Raw genomic sequence first — 12,163 nt, 5'->3', positions numbered from 1 at the left:
CCTTTCACCTCCCGGCGTTTCTGACCAATCAGAGCTCCCCACGTTCAGAATCAACCATGGCGGCCCAAAGCTGTAGCAAAACTGTCGTTTTCTGTCAAATTTTCCCGTTTTTCTTCTGTTTACTCCTGTCTTTTGGTCTGTGCGAGGATTTTGAATATCCGTACGTGACGTGTGGCTCGGTGGTGAAGCTTTTGAACACCAGGAACAACGTGAGACTCCACTCACACGACGTGAAGTACGGATCAGGAAGTGGACAGCAGTCTGTCACAGCTGTCGACTCCTCAGGTAAATGTTACATAATCACTGGCTTTTAGTCTGGAGACTGCGATGTGTTCTTAATGATATTTTCAAAATCCTTTTTATTTCCCCCTAGTCGAAAAAAGGGCATTTTCAAAATCCCTTACATATTTCCCCAATCAAAAAGAGGACAACTTTGAGTTATAGAATAAATTTTCAGGAACAGTGCAGTTCAGTGCCCTTAAATTTATGCATATATTTTTATGGCTTCACGTCGTTTTAAAAATCAATCGAATGTCTGTGTTTAACATAGGGTAGTTGCAGGTATGCTGCCCATATGGTTGTCTTCCTTTACATGCAAGGATCCTTCAGTTTCAGGTTAATCATCAACCATATGGAATTTTTATTGGCTGCTGCCTCCATATTTAGTTAAAGGTGTATTCGTTAGAAAAATTCCAGAGTGGATGTTATATATGGGTGCCCAAACTATAAAGTGAACATTACAACAAGTACATGTAATTTGTATAGTTGACACACTGTAACATAGTATATCTCCTGTAAATTTTGTTATTACATTACATGTTACATCTTAATTTATGTTGTGGCCTTTGTGATTGCACAGATGATACCAACAGCTATTGGGCGGTGAAGGGGAAGGCAGACAAGCCGTGTGTGAGGGGAACGCCCATCAAATGTGGGCAGACCATCCGGCTCATGCACACCACCACACGCCGTAACCTGCACAGCCACTACTTCCAGTCACCTCTCTCTCGCAACCAGGAGGTACAGGCTTTTTAACGTCCTTGTCAATTAGTATTCATCTATCAGTCTAGTTATTACAAATGTATATTGTTTTTGCTCTTCTTCTTCTCCAAAGGTCAATGACCATCATTGACCTTACTTGGAGAAGAAGAACACAAACATGGACCAGACAACTGTTTACTAGTACTGTAGCAGATCACAGACACCCTGCGGTGTTGGATTACATTATGTAGCAAGTGGCAGGGCAGCATTTGATTTGGAGGGGCTGGTCACCATGTGAATGTGAAAACTACATAATAAAGAAAAAATACAGTATGCTGCACTGCAAGATCAACATAGAGCAGAGTCTGGTATTCAGTGTTTACCTACATACAGTTTCAGAGATAATTTAATTCTGTTGAATTCAATGAATAAATCAAACTCTTTTTTCATCAGGTGAGCGCGTTTGGCACTGATGGCGTCGGTGACAGCGGTGACTACTGGGCGGTGACCTGCAGCGGGACGTACTGGGAGCGGGACGACACCGTCAGGTTCAAGCACACGGCCACAGATATGTACCTCCACATCACCGGGGACACCTACGGCCGGCCCATCCATGGACAGAGGGAGGTCTGCGCCTACCCCAAGCCTGACAGCGGAAACTTCTGGAGAGTGATGGAGGGAGTTTTCATCAAACCTACAGAAACTTCAGCAGGGGGGAAGAGATGACTAGATGAGCTTTAAAGGCTCACTTCTCTCATCTGATTGGTTGTCTTGCTGTCAAATGGTACTTGTAATACTAATAGTGATTTCATCATAGCCTGGAGTCCAGCCTTGTTAGCTTTGGTCCTGGGATACTAGTAATTGAGTAGACCAAAGCTAAAAGGCTGGACTCCAGACTAATTTCATCATTCTGTTTAGTGATGTTCAACAACCCAGGTAGTATGTTTGATGTTAAACTAGATGGATTCTTAGAAGTAAAATAATGTACCTAATTTTCATTGACCCAAGAAAGAAGAATGCATTCCTGACAATTCAAACCTTGTATTGTATTGTACTGCTGTATTGTAACTATGAATCCTTATTTATGGTAAATCAGTATGTGCTGGGGCAGAAATAAGATGTTACTTAGTATTCTAAGGGAAATGTAGTGCACCAGCTCATACCACCACCTCAGCAACCAGTCAGGTTAGAGGACTGTCCTTTAAATGGGAGGCACACTACTACATGTACCAAGTACATGTACAGCAAATGTAATAAGTATCTTCCATCAAGATACCTACTACATGTATTACTTATATCACCCATGCAATATCATTGTCTATTCAATCTGGGGTGATTGCCCAGTAAGCACTGGATTAAAAAAAAAAAACATTTCAGAATTGAAGCTAAAACAAATTGTTTGTAAACAAAACATGACAAGACTAGGAATATTGTAGTGTAGGCCATGACATTTTAATGTCATATGATATAAACATGAATGTAGGATTGTGTAGTACTGTACAACTCTTGGATGAAAAACAAAAATATCTGATTTATGTTAGAACAGATTCCTTTTGAACTGACCTGTTATACCGTACATGCCACAAGTATGGTACATACCCTGTAAACTTGTTTTAGCACAACTTTTCAAACGTGAAACAAACCAATAAACTAGAGTTAATAAAAACTTGCCTCTGTGTCTTAAATATGAGTCTTACAACGATTTATAAAGCAAATCCTTTTGCTATGAACATGAATGTTCTCAATAGATCCTGGTGTTCAGGACATGAACAAGCAATCTTTCCCAAAGTTGAACAAGCACAAATATACTAGTTTTAGTTAAGGCCATGTTGATTTGATTATATGGATGACATCCGCGCGCGCATGAATTTTCGTCTGTTTCCAAAAAAAAAAAAGTTTCCAACCATACTGTAAATCGTACAAAACAGTTGCAAAATGAGCAAAAATATACCATAAGTTACAAAAAAAATTATTAAAAACTATACCAATGTCGTAGAATGCCAAAATCAAACGAAAAAAGGCAAAATTGTAAAGAAATGAACTTTAAGACTAGATTATTCGCCAAACCATATTCTGTGCCATTTGCTCAACCCTCATGACCACGTAGATTTCATAATGAAAAGAACTTTTTTTTTGCAAAACTTTTTTTTTATTCGCACGCGCGCATCAGTTTTGGGGTTCCCGGAGGATGTCATCCATATAATCAAATCAACATGGCCTAACTGAACAAAACTTACCACATGGCTTAGACCTATACTATTCAACCAGAACTTTGGGAGGCTGTTAGTTAATCCTTTATAATGTTTGAGTATATAAAATCATAAACTGAAACCAATAACTGGAAAAAAAGCAAAAAGAAAATGGCTTCTTCCAGTTTTGGAAGTTGCAGTAAAACTTTTACATGTCATACATGTATCTAAAAACTAAAACTACTAGTCATAGGGCACTGTTGGCCAATCATGCAACACAGTACAACATTGGCACATCAGCAACTTTTCAGGATAGAACATGTGGCAGGTTATAAACTGATACATCGGTGGCAAAATGTACCTAAAAGGCTTTTCTCTATGCAATAACTCGAGAGAACAGTCTCAGCAGTGATGTTCACACAGTTCTTTGATCTTAGAGAGCTTTCGAGTTTTAGAAGAACCCTTCGTCTTCAGACTCGTCACTGAGTCTGTCGCTGTCATCCCCAGCAAACTGCTGCATGGCCCACAGCATCAGGCCCAGCGAGTTCATGCTTCCCTTTGGGGGCCGATCCTTGCAGGGGCACTCAAAACCGGACAGGCCAGCAAAGTAGCACTTGTTGCATTTCTGTTGGGAGAACAGAGATGACTGGTTGGTTAGGTCTATTCAAAGCAGGGATGATAACAATAGCTGCATTGGTCATCTTTTCAACAGCCAAGCACACAGCAGTAACAATGCATGATGGACACTTATGCTGTTATCCATACACATGAAACCGTTATCTCAAGTCTTCCATATACAAAGATTGTGGACATGAGAAGCGAAAATGAGAAGTATAGAAGACAAGAACTAAATCAGGAATTATCATATTTACACTGTAGAGCCAAGGAGGTTAACTCCTTGGTAGAGCAAGGAACATAGGTAGACTAAACTTGGTTACCTCACAATGAGCGTCCCTGTAGTCGCCACACTTGCGGCAGGTGCCACAGTGGTTACGTGGGCGGTTCTCCTCATCAACAAACTCATGCCAGCACCAGGAGTACCTCCACTCCCCGTAACAGTCCTCCTCAGGACAGGTGATGACCCCAGGGAACATCTTATCCTTCAGCTGGAGGTCGGCAAACACAAGTACAACTTAGAAAAGGCACAGGTGGTTTTTCTACACTAACGTTGAACAATGATTGCTCAGAAGAAAAGAGGATGAAACCTCTTAATAGTCATAGAAGTTGTCTTGAAGCTATAAGTATAAATTTCAACTCAAATTCTTGGTTAGATGTGGGCTAACTGCTCCCTAGTCATTGCTAACATTAACATTTTGGGAGCGGTTGAATTCAAGGTCCTCAATGTGTAATTGTAAAAAGAGGCTTCATAATGAAACCACACACCTCCTTTACTGTAGCAGGTAGACCAGGCATGTATACATAAAACAAATTTAAACAGACCTGTACAGACTGTCCACAGCAATTCAGCTCACGATTTGACTCCAGGTACTTTCGAAGGTCTCCAATCTGCATAACACAAGGGTATGAAAATAGTGTAAGATGAATTTTTGGGAAAGATAGGAAAACAACATTAGAGTAGTAAATTAGAGAAGAACACATTGAGTTTCTACATGCTGTCAGAACTATCAGAACATATGTAACTCCTGCTGTACCTTGTAGATGTTGTCCATGAGACATTTGTCCTGGGCGGCTGCCGTGCAGTCAATGTTATACTCCTTGAGGATGTTGAAGGGGTTTCTGCAGCTGGTACACTTACACGCATCACCACAGGCCTCCCCCTTCTTTCCACAGCCACACTTGCTGTAACAAATCAATAGGGAAGGAATAAATTATCTCTTTTTAAAGAATAAGGCAGCACAGCTCATTTCATCTGGCAATTACTAAATGTAGTACCAATCTGATAACACATTACAATTGAGAATCATGATGATCAGGACTGAGATTATGAACATTAACGTTACATTTTGTGCTTTCCATAATCAGACCATGACATGTAACGTTTCATGTACAAGACATGTCACCTAGTATATCATGATAAATATATTATCGTATCATCCGAAAACTGTGGGGCAAAAAATCATTGTGTACCTAAGAAAGTCTGTATGTCTGTATAACAGTTTGAAATTCCATTGACATAGATATATAATAGTATACAAATGCCAGGAGGTACTAATAATAATCACCTTGACCCACAGTCTCCCCTACAGCCACACTTTGGAGCCTTGGGAGGACTGGGCTTCTTCCTCTTGGCTTTTGGCTTGGCCGGTGCTGAAGGTGGAAACAAAAAGAAATTTTATTGCATTTATTAATCATTGAATTACGTGACTCTTCTTTCCTTAAACGACCTCCTTCGTCATGTCGAAGATTATGTCGTTATTGGGTTAACTGCGCAAGGGGGGGGGGTAATGTGCTAAGGAAATGGGGATTTCACGTGAGGGATTACAGGTTGGACTTGAAGTCCTCTAAGTTGCTACTAAGAGCAATGTGAGCCGGCAGGCTGTTCCATTCTCTGATTGTACGTGGAAAGAAAGACCTCTCTCTGTACTGTGCCCTACACCTGGGCAGTTGATATGCTGCAGGATGGTTGAGTCTTGTCGGCTTGGAACGACTAGGGGTGGGTTTGGAGCAGCAATTAATGATCAGCGAACCGTTGTGATATTTGTAGAAGTTGATCAGACTCTACTTCACAGTACTTGTAAAACAGTTATTATTTTTGTTGCAGACATTGAACTAATTAGGATTGTAATCATTGCATCCCATTCCATTTTTCTATTGCTATCATCCCATGTTTTGGTTCAGGTGCACGGGAAAATTTCGGGTTCTCTCTTCTGATTCACACTTCGAACTTTCCATAACAAACGTCCACCAGACAGTAGGGGAACAAACAATGGACATACAGCACACACCAGATGACAGGGTATCACACATAAGTAGGTTATTTCACACTTCAGCCTTCTGAAAGCACCTTTGTTTTACACCAGACAAAAGTCGGTGTATCTCCATACCTCCAACTGATGATCAAACTTTCCATATGAAACAAACTTCCGCCAGACAGTAGAACACAATAGCATACAAATAACACAGACTAGCCAATTCGCACCTCGTTTTTACATACTAGACAGACCATGGTGTATTCAGTTTCAAGTCTACATCTGGTTTATATTAGCTATTGTTATAGTATATAATTACAGAAAAGCACTCTCGGTTTTCTCGATTTTGGCGGCAAAACAACCGACCTGTTTTTTTACACGATAAAGCTTCTTACGGACCTTGTTGTTTAACCGGTTTTTCTAGTTACTTGTATATAAGAGTGAATCGGTTCTCTGTTCATTTGTGACGCTGAAGAAGAGTGATGGATGTCACTCGAAACGTCCGGAAATAAATCCGTTAACTGATCCAGTAGTAGAGTTTGAATTTTCTTTATTTTAATACGAGTATCGTTTACCTGGATGTCTAACTTTCATCAACGGACCTGGTTCAACGTTTTCCTCAGAATGAAAAGTACAAGTTATGTTTTTGACATTCCACATGAATAATTCAATCAAAGGAAGGTCGTGATCACGAAAAAAAAGGCAAATAATTTATTTCCCTCAAACTTCTGAGTTTCTTTAGACCTTCAGTAAGTACTAGTATCGATATTGCTACAGAGCTAACGATTATCAAATACAACGTTATAATATATTACACGTACGACTTTGGATTTACTGCATGGGGGCGGGGACTCTACCGTCTACGGTAGCAAGGTCAGGCACAAGAACCCGGAAGCTTCCTGAGTCATTTTTCGGAGCTTTTCACCTACCCTTGGCCGATGTCCCCGGCTCAGAATCCACAGCTGCGCGCTTGGGTGCCATTCTGAGATAACTTGAGAGAGTTAGACAAATACTGACAGAGGAAAACAGCTTCCACAAGGAGACTGGTGATGTGACGACGCCTGTCCACTACCGCCTGTTCTGCCAGAATTGATAGTTATCTACTTACCTTTCAGATAACTACAGTTATCCGAGCATCGTAAGAATATATGGCGTTCTCATTTAGGACGCTAGGCGGCAGCACTTTACAGTCAAGATTAGAAGAAAGAATACCCAGAATGCCCCATTCAGCCTCGGTTTCGTTCTCTCTCATGTGTAGCGAGCTAAGGTTAACCTCAGCGAACACTGGGATGGGAAAGAACTGGGGTGGGACATATATTCTTACGATGCTCGGATAACTGTAGTTATCTGAAAGGTAAGTAGATAACTATCAATTATCCATCGCATCTCCAGAATATATGGCGACTTTAAAGATGTGAGATGAGGTAGTAAAGTCTCACCTAATAGGGAAAAGATCCTGGAGTTGACACTACAGGAATCCCTGCTTCCCCAATACACCAAAGGCATAGATTCCGGTCCCCTGGCACAAGTCCAGGTCCGCCAACTTTACAGCACAGGAAAAACAATTTGGGGTATTCTCCTTCAGAGCCATACTACCGTCCCATGGAGGATAGTATTGCCCTAGCAATATCAGAGTCCTCTACTGGACGATGATAAAACGTTTCAAAGGTTACTGCAGAGGACCAATCTGCTGAGCGGATGACCTCTGTTAAAGCATTCCCTTACCAAGGGCAGCAGAGGTGTCAGCACCTCTGTGAGAATGAGGCTTAAAGATACTTGTGTCTATACCAGCCTCCTTCATTACCAACTTCAACCACCTACCAAGGGTGGCTGATCCTACAGCTTTTTCAGTCCTAAAGGACAGAAAGAACTCCTTGGGCCGATTAACATATTGTGTCCTGTTAAGGTAGGCCTGAATACAGTCTACAACACACAGACTCTTCTTTTCAGGGTAAGCCCTGAAGACAATTTCCCGAAAAGGTCGGGCTGGCCGATCAGTTTTTGTTAACTGAGGGGGAACAAAAGTTACTTTGGAAGATGAAAAATATTCATCAACTCAGTAGACAGTGTGGCTAGTGTACCACACCTATCAGTACAGGTTAGCGCCATCAAGGCGGTAACTTTCAGGGTCAAATCCCTGATGGCTAGAGACCGTGAGGGAGCGAAGCTCTCAAGGTATGTCAACACCTTGTTAACATCCCATGTCACCAAGTACCTGGGACGTGGGGGACGTCTATTGAAGACACCTGCCATAAAGCGACAAACCATCCAATGTTGTCCTATTTTAACACCGTCAACCGCCTCTCTGGTTGAGGATATTGCAGACCTATAAATGTTTATTGATTTATAGGCCAAACCTTTCCGGAATAAATCATGCAGAAAGTTAACCACTTTGGGCACTTGTGCAGATAAGGGGTCCAAACTCCTGTCTCTACACCAGGAGACGAAAATTTTTCAGGCACTCTGATATTGTTTATTGGTCGATGCCCTAGTGGCGGCAAACGCCAACTCCGCAGCATCCGCAGACAAACCTGCACCCGTCAAGGCCTGCCTGACACAAGCCAAGCGGCTAAGCGGAGGCATCTCCACAGGGGATGACGGTCCCCTTGACCTGGTAGACTCAGTACTGACTTCTCCACTGGGAAGAAGAAAGGGTCTGCTACTGCTAGCTCCCGGAGGAGCGGAAACCATGCCTGGAAGGGCCAAAAACAGGGCGATAACCAACGCCTCAGCCTGTTCCCTTTTGATTTTTACCAGAATGCGCGCTAGTAGACACACTGGAGGAAAAAACATACAACTTGATGTTGTGCCAGGGTAGAGACAGAGCATCCACCCCCCAAGCCTCTGGATCTGCTCGGCGGGAGCAGAGCAGAGGAAGTTGTTTGTTCAGCCGTGACGCAAACATGTCGATCTGAGGTCGAAACTTCAGATGTCGGCAAGCAGCCTTGAACAGATCTGGTCTCAGAGTCTATTCGGTGTGATCGTTGAACGATCTGGACTCTGCATCCGCCACTGTGTTGAAAACACCTGGAAGATGTTCCGCTGACAGGTGCAACTTGCGGGCTAAGGCCCACTTCCAAATCTCGACCGCTGTGGTACACAGGGGTAGAGACCTGCAACCCCCTTGGTGGTTGATTTACGCTACTGCGAAGGTGTTGTCCAACCTCAGGATTATTACATGCTGATTCTGAAGATGTTTTACAAAACATTTCAGACCGAAGAAGGCTGCTTTGAGCTCCAGCTCGTTGATGTGGAGCTTGCTCTCTTCGTCCGTCCAGCGGCCGCCTGCCTTTAGGTGGCCACAGGTGTCTCCCCATCCCGCTAGGGATGCATCTGATGTTATGGTCAGGCATGTCTGCCTTGGTGGAGGAAGGAACGACTTCCCGTTCCAACTTTCCAGACACTCCACCCAAGTGGTGAGTTCTGAAAGGGTACCTTGGGTCAGATGGAGTAGGCTGTCCCATCCCTGACCCCTGAACAGGGCATTGTTCAGATAAAATTGCAAACTTCTGTAATAAACGGGTGCAGGCAAAACTGCCTGCACCGTTGCTGTCATTTGTCCGAGCAACTTCGCCAGTTGTCAGAGTGACACTTGCATGTGCAAGTTTGACGTATATTTATCACCTTGTCCTCTGGGAGTGACAAGATTAGATGAATGGAATTGATCACCATCCCCAGGAAAACGATCTCCTGGACAGGAACCAGCTGGGATTTTTCCCAATTGATGAGGAAACCCAGAGATTGCAGGAGACTTACCACAAAATCTACGTTCTCCTTGCACTGCGCAAAAGTCCTGCCTAGGACCAGTATGTCGTCCAGATAGATGACAATTCTTATCCCCTTGGACCTTAGCCAAGATGGGTTTGGTAACCTTGGTAAAAAACCCGAGGCGCGCAGTTCAGGCCAAAGGGGAGAACCTGAAAACTCCCAAATCTGACCCTTCCAGCGGAAGCGCAAGTCTTCTGAAAGACTCGTGAACTGGTATGTGAAAATAAGCGTCCCGAATATCTATGGACGCCATGTAATCGCTTTCGATCAACAGCGATTTTAGATCCTGTAGGCCCTCCATTTTGAAGTGTGGAGCGTCTACATACTGGTTTAAGGGGTCGAAGATTTACTACTGGGCGCCAAGCGCCAGTTTTCTTGGGAACCAAAACAGATGTGATAGAAACTCTCCCTCTACCGAGGGAGTCGGAATCACAGCTCCTTTCTCCAGTAGGGATTGGAGCTCCTGAAAAATTATCTGAGACTCCTCCGGTGAACGAACATGTTCTTTCGGAGGGAAACGCTGCCGCGGTCGCCCCTTCAGATGGAGCCTTAGACCCTGAATAGTCTTTGTGCCATGGGTCTGTTGTGATGGACTGCCACTGTGGTAGAAAAAACCGCAGGCGTCCGGCAACCTGTTCCGAAGGCCCCAGCGGAGGGGGCGACCGCGGAAGTGACCCGGGGGCCAACAAAGGACAAATTAGTTTTTTGTGGCAGGCTTTGTGACCTTACGGTCACCTTTCCCAGAGGTTTGCACTTGAAGGCCACGGTACTGTTGGTATGGACGAAAGGAGTCCTGTTTACCGACCTTCCCTTTGTAAGGGCCAGGTCCCTTCTTGTACCGTCCCCCAGCGTTCCCGGAGGATTGCTGGTATCTGTAGCCCTTGGTGTTAGTGGCTGAGTCCAGTAACGTTGAGCTTGTTGACAGTTTTATCTGCCTTCTCAATTTCCTCTATTTTCTGGATGATATCCTGTCCCAATAACCACTTACAGGATGGGATGGTCAGGCGATCATCTTCCGACTGAGCCTTATCATCCACAAGACACTTATAGCGCGAGTCCACCCACTCGTGGATCAGTCGTCTACCTGAAGGAGGTGACTTGGTTACAAACCATTCCCAACAACTGCCCTGTCACGTTGAGGTTGGTTGCTATGCTTAGCGCCTTTTCACGTGTCTCTGAGTCCTCGGATACCGTGAGCTGTTGCAAATCATCCAGTGATTTCAACATGGGCTGAGCAGCCTTTAACACATGCTCTTGTATCCCGCAAATTGTGTCGTCCAGCTTCACAGCTTGGACTTGGACTTTGAATTTGCCGTTGTGTTTGACAGTTTTCCACTTGTCTCTCAGTGAAGGCTGTAGCCTTGGAGCTGCAACTACTTCGAGCTGCTCAGCATCCAACTTGTGTGGCTTCTCTGCCTCCATAAACTCCTTGTCCCTCCAAGTCTGGCATCTCTGCCTTTTGAACCAGTTAAAAACTGGTTGGGAAATGCGAACCCCTGCCTCGCAAGATCGGAAATCCTGCAAAAATGCAGGCTGATCCAAAGTAGGGTTGGGACATAAAAGAGAAGTCTCCGCTGGGAGACTTACATTATCATTCTCATCCAGGCTCTCAGAACCAGAGGCTGGATGTATGCTTAAGGAATCATCATTATGGGATTCCAGTCTGGAGGATGTGCCCGGACTGGCAGATAGACTGGCAGTGGGCTGCTGGTTGGCTTTCCGACCCCGGCCGGCAGCTTGGCTGGCAGCCGGGATCGCCTTCTTCCTCCTTATAGCCTTAAAGGGTGAACGGGAACGTTCCCGAAAACGGTCTGCATAGGTCCGTATAAACCTATGTTTAGAGCGAGAACGTCGGCCATGATCAGAGTCCTCGCTGGTGGAAAACGAGTCTTGCTCGGAAACTATGGGTTGAGAAATTTGTTCTCTGGCAAAGCCCTGTGCCTGTAGGGACTGGGCTACAGCTTGTGACACCATGCTATTGATGTGTTGGAACAAAGCTGCGTCGTCAATGACAAAATTCTGGCCAAAAGGTTGAGACCCTTGGCCACCTGGCTCAGTCCTTGGCGGCACAAGAGTGGCACCAAGAAACCCGCCATGTTGTTGTTGTTCGCCCAAGGGCGAGAGCGCCGCGACCGAGGTCGACGCTACATATTTCGACATATCCACCAAACTAGCGGTTGTTTGCGACACAGCCGCAGTGGTGGAAACCACAGACGTGACTGGAGTAGTCATGTCTAAGAACTCTCACCAGAAAAGGCAAAAATGCTCAAGAAAAAGCAAGAAAATTTCAAGAGCGAAAAATTGTACCTACCGCCTTAGCGAGCAACAATGAGAGAGAACGAAACCGAGGCTGAA

At 44.3% G+C, this 12,163-nt stretch overlaps 2 protein-coding genes across 2 annotated transcripts; one reads left to right on the top strand and one right to left on the bottom strand.

The window, feature by feature from the left end:
* Positions 1-15: 15 nt before the first annotated feature.
* On the top strand, positions 16-2,798 carry LOC109484701 (stromal cell-derived factor 2-like). The gene is made up of 3 exons (XM_019788052.1): positions 16-285; positions 860-1,020; positions 1,435-2,798. Exons 1-3 carry the CDS (start codon positions 57-59, stop codon positions 1,705-1,707), a joined length of 663 nt encoding a protein of 220 aa, XP_019643611.1. The 5' UTR covers positions 16-56; the 3' UTR covers positions 1,708-2,798.
* A 769-nt stretch (positions 2,799-3,567) lies between these two features.
* Positions 3,568-7,104, bottom strand: LOC109484486. The gene is made up of 6 exons (XM_019787755.1): positions 6,970-7,104; positions 5,354-5,438; positions 4,823-4,970; positions 4,611-4,676; positions 4,109-4,276; positions 3,568-3,795 (listed from the first exon to the last, which is right to left on the bottom strand). The coding sequence occupies exons 1-6, from the start codon at positions 7,019-7,021 to the stop codon at positions 3,622-3,624; spliced, it is 693 nt and encodes a 230-aa protein (XP_019643314.1). The 5' UTR covers positions 7,022-7,104; the 3' UTR covers positions 3,568-3,621.
* Between the last annotated feature and the right edge of the window lie 5,059 nt (positions 7,105-12,163).

This window comes from Branchiostoma belcheri, unplaced genomic scaffold, assembly GCF_001625305.1.
Source record: "Branchiostoma belcheri isolate BF01 breed outbred unplaced genomic scaffold, Haploidv18h27 scaffold7, whole genome shotgun sequence".
NCBI lineage: Eukaryota > Metazoa > Chordata > Leptocardii > Amphioxiformes > Branchiostomatidae > Branchiostoma > Branchiostoma belcheri.
This window is presented reverse-complemented; position numbering and strand designations above follow the sequence as displayed.